Raw genomic sequence first — 22,656 nt, 5'->3', positions numbered from 1 at the left:
TGTGTGTGTGTGTGTGTGTGTGTGTGTGTGTGTGTGCGCGCGCGCCCCTGCGCGCGTGCATGTGGTTGTAAATGGTTCCCTCCCACTCTCGCCTCTCTGCAGATGAGAGGCGAGGAGGAGGGAGGCAGCCAAAGCAGGAAGGAAGGAAGGAAGGAAGGAAGGCAGAAGGAAAGGAAAGGGAGCCAGGCTGTGAATGCTAACAAGCCGTCGTGGTCGCGTAGCTCTAGAGGTGGAGAAATCCACAAGAAATCCAGCTATGGAGAACAACGACGACCACTATTAACACCTACTATGCGCCAGTGCAGTGATCGCCCACTGAGCACCGAACCACCGGCCGTCTGAACGCTGCAGAAACCCTCTTTTTACGCGGAGTGAAATGCGTCGCGGCTGCAGGGGACTGAGCTTCTGACAATGGAGATTGAAAATATCGTGGCCAACACGGTTCTCCTCAAGGCCAGAGAAGGTAAGTGTCCTGATCCACTGGACGAAAGAGTTTTTTTCTCTCTCTCTCTCTTTGTACCGCGGGGAGGATCCGGAGATGATCCGGAGGTGATCCGGGCCATGGCTGTGCTGCGCCCGGCCGGACTGCGCCTCCGTGCGTTCCCCTCCGGTCCTCCACGGTTCCCCTACGCAGTGTTTTTCCTCCTCCCGGAAAACACCGAGGCGATGTCCGTACTGGAAGCCAGCTGTTTATTGCCCAGTTCCCCCTATAAAGGGTGGCTTCAGGGCTGGATTGACAGGCCTGGTCCGGGTGAACTGGTCCAAGATCCGAGTTATGTCATCAAGACGAGCAATTATTCTCCTCAGGAGGGAAGCTTTGGGTGGCTTTTGAGAATAAAGGCTTATGATGGCACTCCAGGCAGTGTCCATTATCCAGGATGAGATCAGAACAGGCCGACACGGTGATCCAGGCCTCCTCCTCCGGTATGGGGGAGAGCTGCTTTACCTGTCGTCTCTCCTCTGCATTGTTAACCATAATGAAGTGCGTAATTCCTGCCGTGCAGAGCGCCATAGGACACCCGTTTGACGCAGAAATATTAATTCCACTGCATTGACATCTGGAGAGCGGAGGAGACCCTGACGACTGGTCTCACCGTTTAGGGTTTGATGATGAGCGGTTGAATCTGGGGAGCGGGTGATGGGCCTTCCAGCCCCCCCCCCCCCCCCCCCCCCCCCCCACCTGGGTATAGGTTCCACTGGACCCGGGGGTTCTGTACAAACAAAGGTCTGTGTCTTTATACACGGATGAATTTCACTGTGATAATGATGCATGAATCGGGGGGAAAAGGCCATGCAGAGACCCTTTAGTGGGGGTGAGGGGGGTGAATCCATCCTCATCAGACGGAACCAGGAGGTGTCGACTCGGCTGTGATTAAAGGTGAACCGTGCCGCTTTTATTCTCTCCAAACGGAGTGGAACTGTGAGGCGTTGGGCCCCCTGGACCATGAGGCTGTATGTCTCAACGGTACTGGTTCCAGTGGTGTTGGCGATGGTTCACTTTACCGGACAACAATGCATTTAGAATGGGCTACATAAGTTGAGGATCATGTGTTCACAACATTCTCGTTGCAAGAGGAGGAGGTCTCGCCTCATATGCGAGGCCTTCCTGTCCCTCAGGGGCTGTGGTTATGACCTAAACCCAATGAGTGAGCTACATGTTATATACTTGACTTGTAAGGCAAGGTATTTGCTAGAATAGATGGTGGGGTTGATGTGCAATGATGAGTAAATTTGCTTTAAGTAGGCCTGTTACTTTAGCTACGAAAGTAAGCAAAATTGTTTATTTCTTTCAAATGCTAATCAAATATCTTTATTGTATTTTTAAATGACAATTAGTTGTTCAATGAAGACACAATCAGAGCTGCGGTTAACTACTGTTGCTTTCAGGATTTCCTAATCAAATGCAATGCAAAAGCTGCATGACAGTTGTGTGTGATGTTATCTCATTGCCCGGAGACACTTTGGTTCTGCACCAGAGGGGTCACCATAGAGCTGAGATCCCTCTGACGCTACAGAGAAGACGCGTAGACCTCAGCTCCCCCACAGCCTCGGTGCAGAGCTCTTCCATTACCTGTTGACTGTGGTCGCGACAGCTCTATATAACCACACTCAGTCAGTCTTAGCATGCTTTTACAGTAAGCAAACCAATGGTCCCCTGTTTAACTGAACTTTGTCATTTCCTAGTTTCAGCTCATAGGACAGCAGAGTTGTTATGTAATGCTTCACGTGGTTGTTCGAACTAGAGTACCGTTCATGGGAGGGATTGTGGCTGTTCTGCGTTGAGCCCGTTGAAGCAAATATCTCTGCTCTTGATTTTTCTAGGATGAAAGATGATCTATGTTTCCTTGGTGTTTTTTATCGGAATGCAATACAAAGTAATGATAGTAATAATGCATAATATTGATTTCAGTGGTAAGTCACTACGTGGGCTCCCCAAAAGTAACCCCAAAACCAATAACTACCCAGAATTATGTTTAATAAAATCTTATCTAATAGGAAGTTCTACGATATATATAAAAATAATAGATATAGATATAAAAATAATACTTTGTCTAATAAAGATAACTTCAATAACTTGAAAATGGATGGAAGGAAATAAATTGAAAGGGAATCCCTACAATAGCAATCCCTAGAATAACAACAGCTCTCCATAGATACTCTGAATGCCTAATGAATAAAGCCTACCTAAAATGAAAACCATGTTAACACAATAAGTTATCCTGGTTTTGCAACAGCCCGATATGATAACTGTTTTAATTTACTTAACTACTCAAGCTAAGAGCTGGACCCTCGCGTTGTATCCCCCACATTCTCCTGCTGTTAGAGGGTCAACGTTTCCTACCAAGCCCAGGTGGACTGGTATAATATTATAGGTATTATTGGTATAATCTAGATCAGAACCTAGCATACATCTCAAGCATTGAATTACAATAACATTCATGGCATTTCGCAGACGCTTTTATCAAAAGCGGCTAACAGAAAGTACATTTGTCAGAAGAAAGAGAAACCACATTATATCTCTGTGGGTACAGTTAGGATGTTCATAGAACCAAGTGCCAAGAACTAACTATCACCTGGATAACCCTTTCCCCGTATACAACAAAGATGGCTAGGATAAGATGCTACACCATGCTAAGTACTACTTTTAAGTGCAAGGACGTATTGGCTTTCAACCTTTGTAGTTGGTGTCAGCCCTAAACCAAAAAAGGGTGGATGTGCTTTCCTACCACCACCTCCCACCTACAGGCCTACCCAGAGCCTGCTCCACCTCCTCCCTCCTCCACCCTACCCAGAGCCTGCTCCACCTCCTCCCTCCTCCACCCTACCCAGAGCCTGCTCCTCTCCTAACACCTCCTCCACCCTCCACTCCTCCACCACGGAGCTCTTGTGCTTTCCCAGCACCTCCTTCCCTCCCTCCTTCCTCCTTCCTCCACCCTAACCCTGCTTCTTCACGGAACTCGTGTCCTCTCCTAACACCTCCTCCCTCCCCTCCTCCTCCTCCTCCTCCCCTGCTGTGGCGGTCAGCGTGACGTGGGCCGGCGGAGGTTTATGAGTCCTGCGGCCGGCGCCGGGCTCGCTGTCGTTGTCGTCACTCCGGGTGTTTCCCTCCGGCGGCGCTCCTGAACCGCGACCGCGGCGGAGCCGTAACGCCGACCACATCAGCCCCCTGATGTGGTCGGTGTTACACGGCCGTTACGGCTGCCGCTGGCCCGCCGCCACAGGGCCCCACGCAACGCCTTACGGAAACACTGACAGAAACGGCGGTTAGCGGTTAACTGCTAGTTTACTGCGACGTCCGCTAGCCGACTCACCTTGCTGAGTTGGCAGTTCGGCTTTTATTTAATTGTTGTTTAATTTGAGCGTCGTTTGTTCGAGAAGGCGGTTACTTTTGTGTCAAATAAGTTTCAGCCATTTTGAATACCCTTCAACTGTAATTTTTTTATTTGACTGGTTTCATATTTCTATGTTTCGTTTCAGACGAATGTCGTCTTTAGAAAATGGAAAAGAATAGAAAATAAACTCATGTTTTTGTAAGGTTATTATGTACGCACTTATTGTATGTTGTACATCGTCTTATCCTAGCTATCTGTTGTATACGGGGAATGGGTTAGCCTAGAGTACGTTAGTGCTTGCTTGGCACGTGGTTCTATGAACATCTTTAACTGTACCGACAGAGATATATTGTTGTTTCTTTCTTCTGACAATTGTACTTATTGTAAATCGCTTTGGATAAAAGCGTCTGCTAAACGCCCTCAATGTATTTGAGTAAATTTATAGGTGGTGTTTTTTCTCCCTGCTACATTAGACCACGTCTCTTTGATCAGTCAACGACCTCTACATCGTCAGTGTCACGGTTTCACCACTGGTCCGGGATCTGTTTGACTCAGTGGGCGCACTGGTCCGGGATCTGTTTGACTCAGTGGGCGCACTGGTCCGGGATCTGTTTGACTCAGTGGGCGCACTGGTCCGGGATCTGTTTGACTCAGTGGGCGCACTGGTCCGGGATCTGTTTGACTCAGTGGGCGCACTGGTCCGGGATCTGTTTGACTCAGTGGGCGCACTGGTCCGGGATCTGTTTGACTCAGTGGGGACACTGGTCCGGGATCTGTTTGACTCAGTGGGGACACTGGTCCGGGATCTGTTTGACTCACTGGGGACACTGGTCCGGGATCCGTTTGACTCAGTGGGCGCACTGGTCCGGGATCCGTTTGACTCAGTGGGGACACTGGTCCGGGATCTGTTTGACTCTATGGGGCCGACCACTGCGCTGGAAGTCTTTAAATGATGACACGCTTGTCTTAAAGCGGTGAAACACACACTATTTAAACTTAAATTGTGTGTTAGTTTTATATCCTCTCCCACCTTAAGTTTCAGAGGGAATACAAGTAATGTACATTATATACACTGTGTAAATAAACACAGTATAGACTCAGTTTATACGCAGTATATACGCATTATATATGTTCAATATTCCCCCTCTTTGCTCCCTTATCTCCATAGCTTATTGAGAGCAGAGTTATGTCAGATTAGTCTTGTTAACACGTTAGACAATGTTTTACAAATATCCCCCCCCCCCCCCCCCCCCCCCCCCCAGAGTGCCACAAAATGTCCATGCACATGTCCTATATTAGTGAAATTCCCCATTAAAGATCAATATCCTTGATGGAATAGTGTGAAATGTTGTCTAGTCTTTGGACCGAGACTGAACAGGAGAAACAAGGAGCCGTTTAGTTTCACAACCTTGCCTACCCTTTATAATGAGTATAGTCATAAGAACACATTTATAACAGTGAATCAAGCTTTTGAAGTCATCCTTTGCTGCATGGCGATACGTCTCAGTCACCAGAACACAGTTTATAGTATTTATTTTGTAGATAACAATATATTGCTGTCGGTGCAGTAAGGATGTGCATAGAACCGAGTGCCAAGCACTAACCATCACCAGGTTAAACCATTCCCCGTACACAGCACAGATAGATGCTACAAGACGCTACACGATGCTAAGGACTATTTAGCTATTTACGCTCCGAGGCGGATCGGGTCCACCTAAGGCCAGCTGAGGATCCGGTCCGTCTCAGGATCCGGTCCGTCTCAGGATTCGGTCCGTCTCAGGATTCGGTCCGTCTCAGGATCTCAGGATCCGGTCCGTCTCAGGATCCGGTCCATCTCAGGCGGGACTCAGCTCAGCTCAACGATCTTAAACCTGTAATCGAAACGCAGATCGACACGGAGTGGTTTGACTGGACAGCATGGAGTGGTTTGACTGGCCAACAGGGCCTAGTTATACTGGGCAACACTGTGGTTTGAATGGTCAACTGGTCGTGGTTTGACTGGCAAACACACGGTGCTGTGACTGGGCCAACACGGTGGTTTGAATGGCCAGTAGGGCCTGGTTTGACTGGGCAACAGGGCCAGGTTTGACTGGGAAGAACGGATTAGATTGACTGGTCAACAGTTCGTGGTTTGACTGGGACGAACGGATTGGTTTGACTGGGCAACACTATGGCTTGACTGGTCAACAGTTTCTGGTTTGACCAGGAAGAACGGATTGGTTTGACTGGGCCAACACGGTGGTTTGACTGGTCAGCACTGCTAATGGAGATGGCTGAAGTGAGCGCCTTGTAGCCAAACAAACGGCCCCCTATTTACTTAATAAGTTGTTTTTACGTCTGTCGGGTCGGTCTGCTGTCTCATCCATCTCTACTTCTGTTGGTAAACACGTGTTGGACGGAAATACCTTGATTTCCAAGATTGTCCCTTTATTGCATTACTGACGGTAAGAGATCATTCTGTCCACTCCACCGGCCTCCCGTCAGCCTTCCTTCACTGTTCAGCTGACGAAACAAATACACAGAGAGGACAGGAGGTGAGAGCGCAACTACTTTACATGTTAGCTTAGGATTGAGCACGGAGGGACACACTATAGCTCAGGAGGCGGTGTTTAGCTGGACTATAGCCGTACTGTCTTTGGTTAAAGGAAACAGTTTATGTAAATGTGCCATTTACCGTGACGGAATGTTTGGTAAAAAAAAACTGCTTAATTTGTTAATTCTGGTTCATATTCTCGAGTACCTAACTTGATCACTTGCCGGATATATACTGTATATCTATATCTTTATCGAGATATGGATAGATATAGATACAGATAGCTATAGATAAATAGATATAGTTAGATAGCTGTAAAGATATATAGTTTATTCAGAGGACAAAAGATTACTGCTCCAAGTTGATTCACTCAATGATAAATTCTAGAGAACTCATCCATGTAGGTTAATATTTGTTCCAATTGACGACAGCAGAACCACTTCATATAGATGATCCATCTCTGGCACTACACCAGTACCCTCCAGGCAGGCAGGGAGGATCTTCTTCAGTACACGCAGTTTCACCAGCGTTACTTTTAACCATGAATCAAAAATAATTCACTGGGTCGTTGTCAGGATTCATATGACGAATACGCAGTTCACGTGACCCCATATTACGAGCTGACTCGGCTTTACTTTGAGAATGACGACATGGAGAGACCACCTTGAAATGTTGGCATTATATTATGTATAATTACGATATACATTATTATTTTTATTCAATAGAGTACAGCAAAACGACTCACTCCCTGCTTTAAGCAGAGCGGCAATCAAACGAGGATGGGTGTTTACATTGGGGTCCTGCTCTCTCTCGACTCCCCCCATCCTTACACGGTCTAATGCGTCTTCTTTATGACCTAGTGTCCTTTGTTTATCTGCCTGTGTGTGTGTGTGTGTGTGTGTGTGTGTGTGTGTGTCAAAAGTGAAGATATATCCACAATATGTAGGCGCCCTTACTGTACTGACAGGGATATTTTGTTTCTCTTTCTTCTGACGAATGTACTTATTGTAAGTGGCTGTGGATAAAAGCGTCTGCTAAATGCCCTAAATGTAGCACTACAATTAACACACACGCATCTAAGTTTGTGTGTCTGAGGTTGTGTGCGTGAAGAGGCCTGAGGAAGGGGTGTGTGTGGGGGGGGGGGCTGGTAGGAAAAGTCAGGGGGCATGAGAATGAAACGGGGATGGAAGTGTGTGCAGTCTTGCTTGATATTTACACATTCTCCCTCTCCCTCCCTCTCTCCCCTCTCTCTCGCCCCGGCTCAGCTGATGTGTGTGTTCCAGTGTGTGGATATACAGTTAGAAATACCTTGTGCAAACACCGGGCCCATTCTCTGAATAGGCAGCAGGCGTACGAGGGCCTAATGCCTTCCTTATCAGGGACTGCTCCGGCCTGCCACTGCAGTCGTTGGCCCGTTTGCCCAGCTCCTGCCCCATTGTGCCCATGCTACAGCGGGGCCTGAACTGTGGCTGACCTCGCGTTTCCTACTATTAGACCGAGTGCGTCACTCAGACGGTGAACTGTTATGAATTTGAAAAAGGCGACAAAGAGAATGCACAGCCAGGCCGGGAGTACGCGAGTGAGGTAGTGTTAAGAGGCCAGTCCGTTTTGACTCACCGTGTCTTGTGGTGTTTGTTGGAATTTAAACGTGGTGTATACGTTATGACATCATGTACGTTCGTTGTTAATCTCCTGGCCTTAGAAGTCTTGTATTAATGACGGTCTTGGTTACAGGGCTGTGGAATTACTGATTGTCGTTACATTGTCTTCTTAAAAAAGAGCTGAAATTGCAGATTCTGTTTCCTCCTAGCGGTTTAAGCTTTTTCAAGCCGCTAAAGTGATCCAGGGTTGGTGATCTGTGCATTAAAAATAGTACTTAGCATTGTGTATCATCTTACCCTAGCTATCTTTGTTGTATTCCGGGAATGGGTTAACCTAGTGATTGTTAGTGCTTGGCACTTGGTTCTGTGAACATCCTTACATTACCGACAGAGATATATCGTTGTTTTTTTCTCTTTCTTCTGACAATGTACTTATTGTAAGTCGCTTTGGATAAAAGTGTCTGCTAAAAGCCCTCGATGTAAATTTAAATATAGGCAATACTGTGCGTATAGTCCAACATATGCCGGTCCAGACCCCCTCCCTGCTCCTCTTCCTCAGGCTGAAGGGGGGGGGTGGGAGTTAGAGTAGCATATTGGGTAATGTTGGCTTGTTCTTGGCCATAACACACTCTGAGCCTGTGAAAACAACAAAACTGTTTTTCTTAGTTTTTTGACTTAATAATCTAAGTTACGATCCAACCAAGTTTATTGTTGCCCAATTTTTGAAGGGAGAATATTCTGAAAGTTTGAAAATGACAAACCAGTTCCTTTCTATGTTTACAACACGTTGTAATTATTTAGAGAATCTTGGAAAGATGTTTCCTTTGAGCAAATCTTTTCAGGGTTTTTGACATAGTTTCAATGTTGGTTTAGGAGCAGCTGTTGAAAAAGGCGTCTCTCTCTCTCTCTCTCTCTCTCTCTCTCTCTCTCTCTCTCTCTCTCTCTCTCTCTCTCTCTCTCTCTCTCTCTCTCTCTCTCTCTCTCTCTCTCTCTCTCTCTCTCTCTCTCTCTCTCTCTCTCTCTCTCTCTCTCTCTCTCTCTCTGAGGGGCAACCAAAGTTAAATAAACAGCTTCTCCCTGCTGTCTGCATTAAGGGCCGCTGCACATGGCTCTGACGTCAGACTGACATTAAACAGGGTGGGGTGTACACACACACAGTGATACTCTTTATCTTATCCCAAGTATTTTCTATACCTCCCTTTGCTCTTTTACCGTCAAAGTATACAATAAACGTGCTTCTATTGGACGTGTCCCTGTAACACCCTCGGTTCCTCTGACGTGTGCAGGGAGGCGTGTTTACGAGGACTGACTGACACCCTGTGAGTTGACCCACGGCCTGTCGGTGCACAGAGAAGTCCTCCAACACTACAGTTTGGCCAGGGCACCATTGCATCCGTCTTTCCCTCCTTGTGTGTGTGTGTGTGTGTGTGTGCGTGTGTGTGATTGCATGACACCGGCTGCAACTTTCATAACGGGTTAATCCGCCCGCCGTCACGTTCCCTGATGGCGCTGAGCTCTGAACGGCAGAGCCTCCGATCGCACAATGAGCTGCTCACAGGCTGCGCGCGGCTCCCAGGGTTGGCTGAGGTGACCGGGCTGATTATTGATGGGCCCGGGGATGGGGGGGGGGGCCTGACACCACGGGGACCTGCAGCCGTTTGGATCAATCGCTCTTTTTTTTCTGTCTTTCTGCAATAGTGACCGTAGAGAGAATGCGACCGAAATACATTCAGCGAAGTTTTTTTTTTTTGTTTAGATTTTGTGCAACACAGGGGGTGTGTGTGTGTGTGTGTGTGTGTGTGTGTGTGTGTGTGTGTGTGTGTGTGTGTGTGTGTGTGTGTGTGTGTGTGTGTGTGTGTGTGTGTGTGTGTGTGCATGCAGGGTGCTTGTGGTTCCTGTGTGTGTGTGTGAGTGTGTGTGTGTGTGTGTGTGTGTGTGTGTGTGTGTGTGTGCATGCAGGGTGCTTGTGGTTCCTGTGTGTGTGTGTGTGTGTGTGTGCATGCAGGGTGCGTGTGGTTCCTGTGTGTGTGTGTCAGTTTCATTGTTTCTTGTGAGTATTGTGTGTGTGTGTGTGTGTGTGTGTATATCTTTGTGTGTGTTTTTCCGTATTGATATGTCAGTGCACTCCCATGCCTCTACCAGGCCACCTGGTGTGTGTGTGTGTGTGTGTGTGTGTGTGTGTGTGTGTTGAGCTCCAGGACAGAGGATAAACCCCCCACCCCTCTTGTTTTTTAAGCCTGGCAGCAGGACATCAAAACTGGCACAGGCCCAAAGGATACCATTAGGTGAAGTGTGGTTGTGTGTGTGTTGTTGCCTGTGTGTGCGGTTGTGTGTGTGTTGTTGCCTGTGTGTGCGGTTGTGTGTGTGTTGTTGCCTGTGTGTGTGCGGTTGTGTGTGTTGTTGCCTGTGTGTGTGTTGTTGCCTGTGTGTGTGCAGTTGCTTGTTTGTGTGTTGTTGCCTGTGTGTGCGGTTGTGTGTGTGCGGTTGCCTGTGTGTGCGGTTGCCTGTGTGTGCGGTTGCCTGTGTGTGCGGTTGTGTGTGTGTGTTGTTGCCTGTGTGTGTGTGTGTGTTGTTGCCTGTGTGTGCGGTTGTGTGTGTGTGGTTGTGTGTGTGTGTTGTTGCCTGTGTGTACGGTTGCCTGTGTGTGTTGTTGCCTGTGTGCGGTTGTGTGTCTGCGGTTGTGTGTGAAGCCAACCTTTCTGGTCACATGGTCACATGCAGGCCTGGGTTAAGATGAACGCGTGACCTCTGGCTCAGCCGAGGCAAACTCTTAACTCACAAACAAACTCTGCTACTGGGGAGGTCTCGTTCGCTGGTGAATGCTCCTAGATGGAGATGGGGGAACTCTTGAAGCCTAATGGTGAAGCGTAGCGAGGCAGAAGGGCAGGCTCTGTTGGATCTGTTGTTTGAGCGGGACATTGGCATCACCAGGGTTCGGCAGAATCATCGACACTGGGGCCAGGCAAGAACAGAAAAGGATTGCAACCGTCGTTGATTAAAAGCTTACACCAAATATAACCTGTGTAATGCATATTAAACACATATGGTTGTATGTTGTACGTCCTGGCACTTAATTTACACACTTATTGTACGTGGCAACACACTTATTTTAAGTGCCAGTGACTACGTCCTGGCACTTGAAAATAGTACTTAGCATTGTGTAGCATCTTATCCTCGCTATCTCTGTTGTATACGGGGAATGGGTTAACCTAGTGATGGTTAGTGCTCGGCGCTCGGTTCTATGAACATCCTCACTGCACCGACAGCGATATATTGTTGTTTCTCTTTCTTCTGACAAATGTGCTTATTGTGCGTCGCTTTGGGTAAAAGCGTCTGCTGAACGCCCTGAATGTAAATATGAAGAACATGTCTGACGTTTCCTCCTTGTTTCTCTCTGATCTCAGGTGGAGGAGGCAAGCGTAACGGGCGGAGCAAGAAATGGAAGGAGATGTTGAAGCTGCCCCACATCAGTCTGTGTGAAGAACTCCGTCGCACCATCGGTAAGTGTGTGTGTGTGTGTGTGTGTGTGTGTGTGTGTGTGTGTGTGTGTGTGTGTGTGTGTGTGTGCGCGCGCGCCACGATGCCTTGTTGTCAGGGCGAGTCCCACTGTGGGAGGAAGTTCAAATTGGACGCTCTTCCTGTTTCTACCCTTCCCCACCCACAGTTACAAGAAGGGTGCAGGAAGTGTGTATGTGAGACAGGCTAGCTCTGTGTCTATGGGTGTTCGGTCTGGTACAGATCCCCCCGGTTGGTGGTCGGTGGGGGGGGGGGGGGGGGGGCACGGCCCTGTGTATCGCTGTCACTCCACCGACTTGAGAGGACGGGAGATCACAATGCAACCTTGTTCCTTAATGCGCCCCTCAATAACCCTTAAAAACCCAATAAGAGGTCAATTTCACATTTCTGTTGTCCACAACTTCCTCTATCTGCGTTCAGTTGTATTCGGTTACTAAGCAGACTAGTCGAACTTGGATAGATCTTATCCTAGCTATCTCTGTTGTATCCGGGGAATGGGTTAACCTAGTGGTTGTTAGTGCTTGGCCCTTGGTTCTATGAACATCATTACTGTACCGGCAGAGATATAATGTTGTTTCTCCTTTTTCTGCCAAATGTGGTTCTTGTAAGTCGCTTTGGATAAAAGCGTCTAAATGCCCTAAATGTAAATGGAATAACCCTTAATAACACAATTAGAGGTCAATCTAAGATTTCTGTTGTCCACAACTTCCTTCATTTCCGTTCAGTTGTATTCGGTCGCTAAGCAGACACTTTCTCATCTTCAAAGCAAGCGAAAACGTGACGCCGAGAACAACACGATTCATATTGGGTGACTGTACCGTTTGTATTTTTAGTGTTAGTATTTATTAGTAGTATTGGGTTAGTAATAAGAAAGTCCAAGAAAAGGAAATGATTGTGCTGCTGCAAGCGGAGGTCTCTGAAAACAAGATGTGAGGAGACTGTCTCCCCACTCCCTCGGAGACTCGTATCGTCGGCGTCTCCGCACGCTAGTGCGTCAGAGCTCTTCAGATACCAGAGTGCTGGCCTCCCTCAGATACACTATCTCGCCCTCCCCCCTAGCCTCCCACCTATCTCTCCCGCTATCTCTTTTCTGCCTACTCTCCCCCTCTCGATCTCTCTGTCTCTCTCTCTCTCTCTGTCTCTCTCTATGTCTCTCTCTCTCTGTCTCTCTCTCGCTCTCTGTCTCTGTCTCTCTCTCTGTCTCTCCCTCTGTGTCTCCCCCTCCGTCTCTGTCTCCCCCTCTGTGTCTCCCCTCTCTCTGTGTCTCCCCCTCTCTCTCTCTCCTCTCCTATTCTGCGAGAGGGAGAGAGTGTGATGGAGTTGGGGAGGAGAAGCAAAATATGGATTAAAAACGCAACAAGACTTATACGCTTGGAGAGCCCGGGGAGGGAGGGAGGGAGGGAGGGGAGGGAGGGAGGCTGAGGAGGGTGAGGCTGAGTAGTTTTGAGTCAGTCGTACGTCACTGCTTCCTTCCTATTTCTCTGGGTAGCATTAGGAGGCTGCGGTGGGGAGAGCATGCACAAGATGCAGCACGGGGTCTGGGTGCATGCGCCTACATTTACATTCAGGGCGTTTAGCAGACGCTTTCATCCAAAGCGACACACAACGGTTCACACACACATTCACACACCGACGGCGGAGTCAACCACGCATGGCGACAGCCAGCTGGTCAGGAGCACTCAGGGTGAGACGTCTCGCTCAGGGACACCTCGACACTCTTATGCACCTAGGAGGAGCCGGGGATCGAACTAGCAACCTTCCGGTGACCAGCCAACCCGCTCTACCTCCTGAGCTAAGCGGAGAGGAGAGGAGGGTGCAGAACAGACTGAAGGCCTCAGCCGGCTGCTTGTGTAGAGGACCGTTACGGGGCTGAATGGGATAAGAATCCGATGCTTATATAAACATGGACGCTGCCGTCGGCCGACCCGTGTTTATTGTTGCGAGGCTGTTGATTTAGCTCTGTTTGTCTCGTGGCTCTCTCTGGTCGTTCTGTTTATCTGCCTTAAAGTTTCCATGGTTTGTCTTTAACGGAGCACTAACAGAATGACATCGGGACCCATGCTGGAGTCACAGTTGAGATCGGGTTAAATCTCCCTGCAGACGTCAGGACCGCAGAGTCGCTCACCAGCTTCGGCAAAAGACTCAAGACTCACTCGTTCAGAGTTCACCTGGCCTCTGCATAGGCTCCCCCCATCCCCTCCCACCCCTCTTATGCACTTGTGTTGTGAATCCTGTTACCCTAGCTATCTCCGTTGTATACGGGGAATGGGTTAACCTAGTGATGGTTAGTGCTTGGCCCTTGGCTCTATGAATATCCTTACTGTACTGACTGATATATTGTTGTTTGTCTTTCTTCTGACAAATGTACTTATTGTGTGTCGCTTTGGGTAACAGCGTCTGCTAAACGCCCCCAATGTAAATGTGAATCTCGTACCCTCGTCTGCTTTGGACCCTCAGCTTGTATTTGACCTCCTTTGGATGACCTTGCGCATCGCTGGGAGTGGCGTAGAGGAGAGCGGTCCGTAAATAGTCTCACCAGGAGGTCCGCTGTGCGTATCTATTATTTCATAATCCCACCACATGCGTACATGCGGCCCTGCTGTCGGAGGGTCCACGCGTCACGGTTACATGGACGTGTTGCATCACCTGTATCGCGCCGTGCATCGGATCACACACCGCCCCCCCCCCCCCTCCGCACTACGGCCGCTAACGCGCAGCGAGAAGGAGGAGTGGAGTGGAGAGCGTTGGCGTCAGAGCGGCGTTGCCGGGCTGCGGCGGTAATGTCAGGTGTTTGACCCTCGCTTCGTCAGCACCCAGACCTTCTAGAAACAACTCCAAATGACATTAAGTGGGCCGCAGTCACCGCCGCCGCTGCTGCAGCCGGCTCTCTGGAAGCTAATCTCTCTCGCTGTTGGAAAAGGCGAATCTGGTCTGTGTTCACGAGAGCCTCGCTGTGTCTCTCTCGCTGTGTGTGTCTCTCTCTCTCGCTGTCCGTCTCTCTCGCTGTGTGTGTCTCTCTCTCTCGCTGTCCGTCTCTCTCGCTGTGTGTCTCTCTCTCGCTGTGTGTCTCTCTCTCGCTGTGTGTGTCTCTCTCTCGTTGTGTGTGTCTCTCTCTCGCTGTGTGTGTGTGTCTCTCTCGCTGTCCGTCTCTCTCTCTGTGTCTCTCTCTCTCTCTGTCTCTCTCTCTCTCTCGCTGTGTGTCTGTCTCTCTCGCTGTCCGTCTCTCTCTCTCTCTCTCTCTCTCTCTCTCTCTCTCTCTCTCTCTCTCTCGCTGTGTGTGTGTCTCTTGTTCTCATTCTCCGTTCCGACCTGTACTCGTGTTTTAGATTCCATATCATGCTTTTTTAGGGTTAATAATCTCTCTCTCTCTCTCTCTCTGTCTTTGTCTGTGTGTCGCTGTGTCTCTCTCTCGCTGTGTGTGTGTGTCTCTCTTGTTCTCTGACCCGTTCTCGTGTTTTAGATACCGTATCATGCTTTTTTAGAGTTAAAAATTGCATTTTGGGGTATCACTAGAATAGGGGTACATGCCTGTATGTCAGAAATAACGCTTATTATTCTCAAATTGCTATTTTTGCAAAAACAATTTCAGCATCTTTCAAAGACGTTCTGATTTGCGTCCTGTCGCTTTAAGGCCTCCCTCCCACTTAGCCCGGTCTGCTGTGATTGGTCAGCACGCCAACTCTGTTGCAATTGGTTGAACACTTTGCGTGTGTGTCGGCAAATTCACAGCCCCGAGAAGTTGTAAACATTGCGGGTAGTCGGGAGGAGGCGGGACTTCTGCACTTCAGCACCGCCCACTGCACAGTCTGACGTCGCGCTGTTACGGAGGTAAAGTCTGAGCGCAAACGAGCTGTTTCACACACTTGAGGGGTGTTCTCGGTGAGCACGAAGCCTCATATGTATACGCGTGAAACATGTGTACATACGTCATATAATTGTCTAAAGCAAAGGGACAGGTTGAAAAAGCACGGTCCCGGCCCTTTAAACCCGGGGTTCACGGTGTAAACCACCCTATGTTCCTGGGTGGCTCTCTTACCGATGGCCCACTGCAGGTTGGGGCGTTCGGCCGGAGACTCGTTGCGTAGCAGCAGAGGACCGGTTGGCCAATCCTCGTTTGGCCAATCCTCGTTTGGCTGCTCCTCGAAGCCACTCGTACTTTTTCGAGTGCACAGTCACGCGAACATCCCAACACACCGTGCACACGTCGTCCCCTCCTGCAGAAACTCGTCATACTCTCAGTTTTAACGTCGTTGCAGTTTTATTTTTTTTGGGGGGTTGGGCGCAGGCGGTTCGATAGGCGTTCCCCCCTCAACGTTTCTCTTCATGAGTTTCCAACTCGCTCACCTCCTTTTTCTCTCCTCTCATCGCTCCTCCTCTCTCCTCATCAACTTTTCTCTCAACACTTTTTTTTTTTATCAAAGGGATATTCTTCTCCAGGAGTGGGAGAACGTTCTCTCACGCAAGGAGGACATTTTTCATCGGTGGAATGCTGGCGACTGCAGTCCTATTGAAATGATTGGCAGTCATTCACATATTTGCACTACACACACACACAAATGCTTACACACACACGCTTACGCACACGTACGCACACGCATGCTTACGCACACGTACACACGCACATGCTTACGCACACGTACACACGCACGTGCCTACGCACACGTACGAACACACACATGCTTACGCACACACACACACACACACACACACACACATGCTTAGGCACACGTATACACACACACATGCTTAGGCACACGTATACACACACACATGCTGACGCACAACTTCACACACACGGGCCAAAGAAACTAGTGTCTCCTTCCAGCTCAGGGCTCACCTGCTGGTGTTAGGATCCTGTTAAACGTTCCAGAACTCCGTTTACAACCTAAAACACGTTCCCAGACTGTAGGCTTTGGGTCCCAGAGGGTTCTGATTGGTTTGACGTTTCACATTGCTCAACGCGAAAGCCATTAAAATGATTTAAGGCGGTTCATCATTCTCCATTTGCACTGAACAATCCTATATATGTACTTCCAAGTAATGGCTTGATTTGGGGTTCTTTTTCCTCAAATTAATTTCAATTAAGATGTAGAAATGACAACCAAAACACCCAAGAATAGTGTTTACATTTAAAGTCACATTTACATTTAGGGCATTTAGCAGACATTTTTATCCAAAGTGACTGACAATCAGTACATTTGTCAGAAGAAGGAGAAACAACAATATATCGCTGTGGGTACAGTAAGGATGTTCATAGAAACAAGTGGCAAGCACTAACAAGTAGTGTGAGTCAGTAATGAAGCCAAACTCTGATGGGTGAAGCCTACAGTCATTAGAGGCGTGTGATTTCACCCCCTCGTTCAGTCGAGTGGGATTTGAACATCCGGTCGGTTGGCCAACAGAAAGTTAAATGTCGGGCTTGAGGGTGAAGATGAAAGGTTAGAGGTTGTGAGAATCTTCCTTTACATGCCATCCATGTTCTAATGTGTACTGGTTTGTAAGTCACAGTTATTCAGATATCCTTTCTTTAATCAGGAGTTACCCGGCCTGCAATGATGCCTCAGAAATGCTTAGGCTTCATTTTGATTGGCTGTCAAATGAAACCGAGCGTTGTATTGTTGCCTATACTTGGGTAATGTATAAAGGAATAATCGGTTAACTCCATTCACTGAACAGGGCGATCCTCTTTATTTCCAGTGCTCCCAACACAAAACAGCGACCCACGCACACTTCCGTTCTGCTCCTTCAGAATAAGAGTCCCTAACAGGAACTGGGTTACATAACTCCCCTCCTTCAAAAAGAAACATCCCCGTTTCCACACAGCAACAACCTAAGCGTACTTAAGAAAAAGAAAACGGAACCACTTGCAATAGCATGTCGCTGTACCAAGGGAATATAACATTTTTTTTTTTTTTTTTTTTAAATAACAATCAAACACTATACTATTCCCTTAACCATAAACATGGAGCATCATACCCACTTTTCCTAATCAAAATAGTTGTTATTTTGCAAAAATAATAACAGTAACGAGGGTCTCCTCGGCTGTCCAGTCCCCATAGCAGGGTCCCTCGTCCTGCTGTGGTTGGGCATGAAGAGGGGAAGTGGGAGGGCAACTTGACAAGCCAGAGAGCAGTGGCAGTGTATAACGTTTTAGTCTGTCGTAATGGACTACCTGTGTCCGTCCGTCAGAGTCCCAAGGACAGGCAATCCGATAGGTGAGCCCAAGCTCTCCTTGAGAGCCCAACACAGCCAGGACCCTGTATGGTCCCTTCCAGTGGGGAGCCAGTTTCATACGGTCCTCTCTGTGGGATTATGAAGCCACACCGAATCTCCTACTGCATATGGTGTGTGACGGACGGTTCCGTCGTAGTACAGCTTTTGTTTCTCGTGTGCTTGGACACCGCTCTGTCTGGCACCACCAATCGCCATCTCCAGTTTCCCTGCCATAGAGGCCACAAAGTCTGCATGAGAAGAAGGTAAGTCTGATGGTACCTGTGATGGCACCAGCACGTCCACCGGGACCCGAGCTTCCCGTCCATGAACCAAATAGTTGGGAGAGTAGCTGGTGCTGGAATGAACAGACGTGTTATAGGTGAAAGCCACATGTTTCAGATAATCGTCCCATTCACCACCACAAGCAAGCAGCGATTTGGCAAGCTGGTCAATGAGGGTCCGATTAAAGCCTTCAACCATGCCATCCGATTTGGGTTTATACGGGGTGCTGCGTGTTTTTTTTAATCCCTAAACATTTACACAGTCTTTGCACAATCTCTGCTTCAAACCGCCGGCCTTGATCACCGTGAACAGCTTCTGGAATACCATGCACTAAAACATAATCCCCGAGCAAACACTGTGTTACCGACTGGGCTGTTAGGTTAGGAAGAGCATACAGATTTACAAATTTGGTAAAGTAGTCTTCTACCACCAATACATATCTGTTACCCTTGGAAGTCTTAGGCAGTTCAAGAATGTCAGTCGCCACTCTCTGAAATGGTAGAGTGGCTTGAGAACCCCCCATCGGCGCCCTATGCTTGGGCGCTGGGGCTCTGCGGGTTTGGCATGGGTTGCACTGCTCGCGCCACTGTTGAATATCCTTAAACATAGAGGGCCAATAACAAGTTTGCCCTGCCCGTTCCCATGCTCGCTCCGCAGAAAAGTGTGCCGAGGCAGGACCCCTGTGTAGGTGCTGCAGCACCTCAGGGACCAGCGAGGAGGGCACGACCACCTGACACGTGTCACCCCCCGTGCGGGAAGATTTCACTGTCCGGCAGAGCAGTCCATTTTTTACAGCAAGGCGGGGATATTCAGTCCATAATTTCCAACATTGCCGAGAGCTTCCTTTCATGTGCCCCCGCGGCGGTCGAGAACCACTCCCCTCAATCCATTGCAACACTGCACTTGTGTCAGGATCGGTCTTCTGCAGCTCTCTTATTCGAGTCCCGTCATGTGAAAGTGCATGCATGAAAGACTTGTCAGACTCACTGTCTGTGTCCACTTGCTGCCCTGTGGTGACGTCAGAGGTGCAGGGGTCCACAGCAGATGGCGAAGATGACAAAATGTCTGACCGGGGAACCAATGGCTCCGTGTCTGGGCCTACAGAATTCACCTGAGCAGCTGTCTCGTGATGGGTGTTATTCACCACACCAGACCCTGGGTTTTGAGGCCGCCTTGAGAGAGCATCAGCATTGACATGCTGCTGACCCTCTTTGTGCTGCATGACCCAGTTAAAAGGGTCGAGTTCTAACACCCATCTCGCTCTCCTTCCTGTGGGGTTCTTGTCAATCGACATGCTGCGAAGACCCAGCAGAGGCTTATGGTCAGTTATAATGGTGAAGGCGGCTGATCCAATGTAGTGACTGAACTGGCATACAGCCCACACCACAGCCCACAACTCTGTCGAAATGTAGACCAGCGCTTTTCGGTGGGAGCCAGCGACTGACTAGCATACACCACCACTCTCTCCAGCCCTTCCCTGTCCTGAGCCAACACAGTCCCCACAGCTTCCATGGAGGCATCTGTATACACTTTAAAGGGAACAGGAAAGTCTGGCATTGTGACAATTGGGGCAGATGAAAGTACTCCCTTCAAATATTCAAAGGCTCCCTCACATTCCGTTGTCCACTGGAACGGTATGTCTTTGCATGTTAAGCAGTGCAGAGGAGCCGCACGCCGGGAAAAGCCCTCGATAAAACGTCTATAGTATGAGCAAAGGCCCACAAATGCTCTCACCTCAGTCGGAGTCTTTGGTGTGGGCCACGTTCTGACTTTGTTTTTCGAGGGTCTGGCTGCAGGCCATGGCGGGACACAACATGGCCGAGGAACACCACGTGGTCTTGGGAAAGATGACATGTTTTAGGGTTTAACCTGAGGCCTGCTGATTGAATCCTGGAAAACCCTTCACGCAGAGAGGAAAGATGTCCCTCAAAGGTGGGGCTGTAGATCAGCACATCATCGAGATAGATCATGCACACCTGCCAGGGAAGCCCTCTTAGCACAAGCTCCATCATACGTTGAAATGTTGCAGGTGAGTTAGTGAGGCCCATTGGCACCGACCGCCACTGATAGAGACCTCTGCCGGTGGTGAAGGCAGTTTTCTCCCTGTCGTCCTCAGCAACCTCCACCTGCCAGTAACCGTTTGTGAAATCCAGGGTGGTGATCCACCAGGAGCCAGCTAGGGCATCCAAGGTGTCATCCACCCTGGGAAGAGTATGAGAGTCTTTGACGGTTATACTATTCAAGCGACGATAATCAATGCAAAACCTCCACTCCCCATTCCTTTTCTTCACCAGGACGAAGCATAGTCCAGTAGTGCATGGTTGACGTTAAGAAAGTCAAGTCCCAACAGTGCTGCTTGTTTGGACCCCCTAAGCACATTGAAAACATGCTGCCAGGGGTCTTCCCCTAGACGTAGAGTCGCATTAACGGTGCCCAATGTGTCTAGCATCTGACCATTCACAGCACGTGCAACAATGAAGTCTGCATTTAAAGGACGCCTTGTAACCCTGTTTTCCGCCGGGACCTCCTCCTGCTTCTCCCTCACGCCAGCCACGGTCGGGTGAGCGCCACCCGTGGTCACCCCGCGGGCGACGCTGCTGCTGCTGCTGCAGACGGGATCAGAGTCGGCACCGCATGCATCAACAGTCATTCAAAGCAGCGGTAGTAATCACACAACCGGACGGTGTAGAAAGTCCCGTCAGTTTAAAATAGTAATCCGGTTTTTAAATCCAAAAAAATTAAAGTTAAAATCGGCAGGATATAGAGCTAGTTAGCTTAAAAGAAGCTGCAAACAGTGTCAAATGTGATTTGTTCAGGTCGGCTCAGTAATATGATTGATGTGTTCAAATGCAACACGAAAAAGAAAATTGAGATTTTGGCGAAAACCTGTTTTCCCAGCAATATAAAATAGACAGTAAATATGGAATTATGACCTGTTTAACATCCTATCTTGAATTATGATCATCTTATCTGCAATTAAAGCAATAATACAAGTTCTATTTCAAGGAGTCTCGAAAATGGTATCAATATCAATAAAAATAAACGATCTCCTGTCATCTGAGAGAAATTAAGATGATTTAATTTATTTTTAACTGTTAGTAGGCCTATTTACCGGTTAAAGATCTTATCGGTTGACCGGTTAACCATGGACTTCCCTTATATACTGTATTTATATAAATGTCTATCATACATTGTATGTTTTTTTTGTGTTATTTATCCCTGATATGTTTTTTTTATCATTTATTATTACTTTTAATAGTTCCGGGACGCTGGAGCAATAATCTGGTGTTTTTACACTTCAGTCTGCACTGTGAATTTGAAGTAATGTTCAGTTTTTGAATAAAGATGCGGCAATTGCAAATGTTTCATTTTTCTATCCGAATCATTGATTAATCGAAAAAATAATCGACAGATTAATCGATTATTAAAATAATCGTTAGTTGCAGCCCTAGTTGACTCCATTCACTGAACGGGGTGATCCACTTTATTTCCAGCGCTCCCAACACAGAGTCAAAACAGCGACTCACCCGCAGACACATCCGTTCTGCTCCTTCAGGATAAGAGTCCCTAACAGGAACTTGGTTACAATAATGATGATACTCGATGAATACTAAGCTGTCCTCCTCAGAGGGACTACACCACACACAATACCAGGTGAATGCTAACCCTGCTGTTCTCCACAGAGAGGGACTACACCAGCCTCTGTGAACGCCAGACCATCGGCCGGCTGCTGTTCCGTCAGTACTGCGACACGCGGCCGGAGCTCAAGAGATGCATCGAGTTCATGGACGCCTCGGTGAGACGTCCGGGGCCACGCCCGTTTGGGTTTCGTTTCTACTCATTGTGGGCGTTGTGTTTTCATATGTTGTCATTATGTCCTTTTCAAAACGCTTGTGTAGAGTTTTTCTTATTTCAAAAAGCCTTCCCAGGGTTGAGCAGATATGTATCACATCGCTGTGGGATGTGCAACTGTAGTATGTGGTGAAAGTATGTGGTGAAAAGAAGAATATCCAAAAATATCAATATTAACTTCAGTGGCAGTTCAAATTTGACGGTTATGACCAAAGCAACCTGTCCCACCCTCTGGTTATCAAAGGTGTCGATCTGCGTGCTAGATTTGAGATTTTGAGATTTGAGAAGTAAGAACGTATTTTTTTTGTCTTCAGTTGTTAAGCCAGTAAATGTTGCATTTGGTTCCTGCTCCTTACTACAACGTTTTGCTGGACTCCCACCGTGCTGCGTGGACCACAGCTCTCTCCTGGATAGGCCGGGGGTTAGGGATGGAATCTGCTGCTGCTGGTTGTCCGGTCCCTCCAGTGGGGTCTTGGGGGGTGGGGTCAGGTTGTGTTTTTGTGTTGGGGGGCGGGGGGGGTTGATGATGAAGTGGGGCCCGGTGATTAGGTTCACTCGGACGAGCTGTCAGGAGCGACAGACCCCCGAAGCCTCCCTCCATTCCAATGCACCTCCCCACTTCCTCCACACACCCCCTCCTCCATGAGCTCCTGCCCACGTCAGATGCAGCTCCCCTGGGACCGCTGATGAGGACAGGCCCAGGCTTGTGTCTGGGCCCTGGGAGGAATGTGAGAAAGGAAAAACGAAGGGAGTAGGGGGGGGGGGGGGGTCATGCTTATTTAATGAAAACCTACATCTAGTTTGTTTTTAAGGTAGCCCAGCCTGC

At 48.4% G+C, this 22,656-nt stretch overlaps 1 protein-coding gene across 1 annotated transcript in view; it reads left to right on the top strand.

Moving 5' to 3' along the window:
• The first annotated feature begins 144 nt into the window (after positions 1 to 144).
• grk4 (G protein-coupled receptor kinase 4) overlaps positions 145 to 22,656 on the top strand; it is a 46,484-nt gene continuing 23,972 nt past the window's right edge. The window contains exons 1-3 of the mRNA XM_079729175.1: positions 145 to 463; positions 11,372 to 11,467; positions 21,662 to 21,774. Coding sequence (XP_079585301.1) covers positions 412 to 463; positions 11,372 to 11,467; positions 21,662 to 21,774 — 261 coding nt within the window. The 5' untranslated portion in view covers positions 145 to 411. The remainder of the gene's footprint in view (positions 464 to 11,371; positions 11,468 to 21,661; positions 21,775 to 22,656) is intronic.

Source organism: Pollachius pollachius, assembly GCF_949987615.1.
Source record: "Pollachius pollachius genome assembly, chromosome: 2".
NCBI lineage: Eukaryota > Metazoa > Chordata > Actinopteri > Gadiformes > Gadidae > Pollachius > Pollachius pollachius.
The sequence above is the reverse complement of the archived record's forward strand: the minus strand, read 5'-3'. Positions and strand labels throughout refer to the sequence as shown.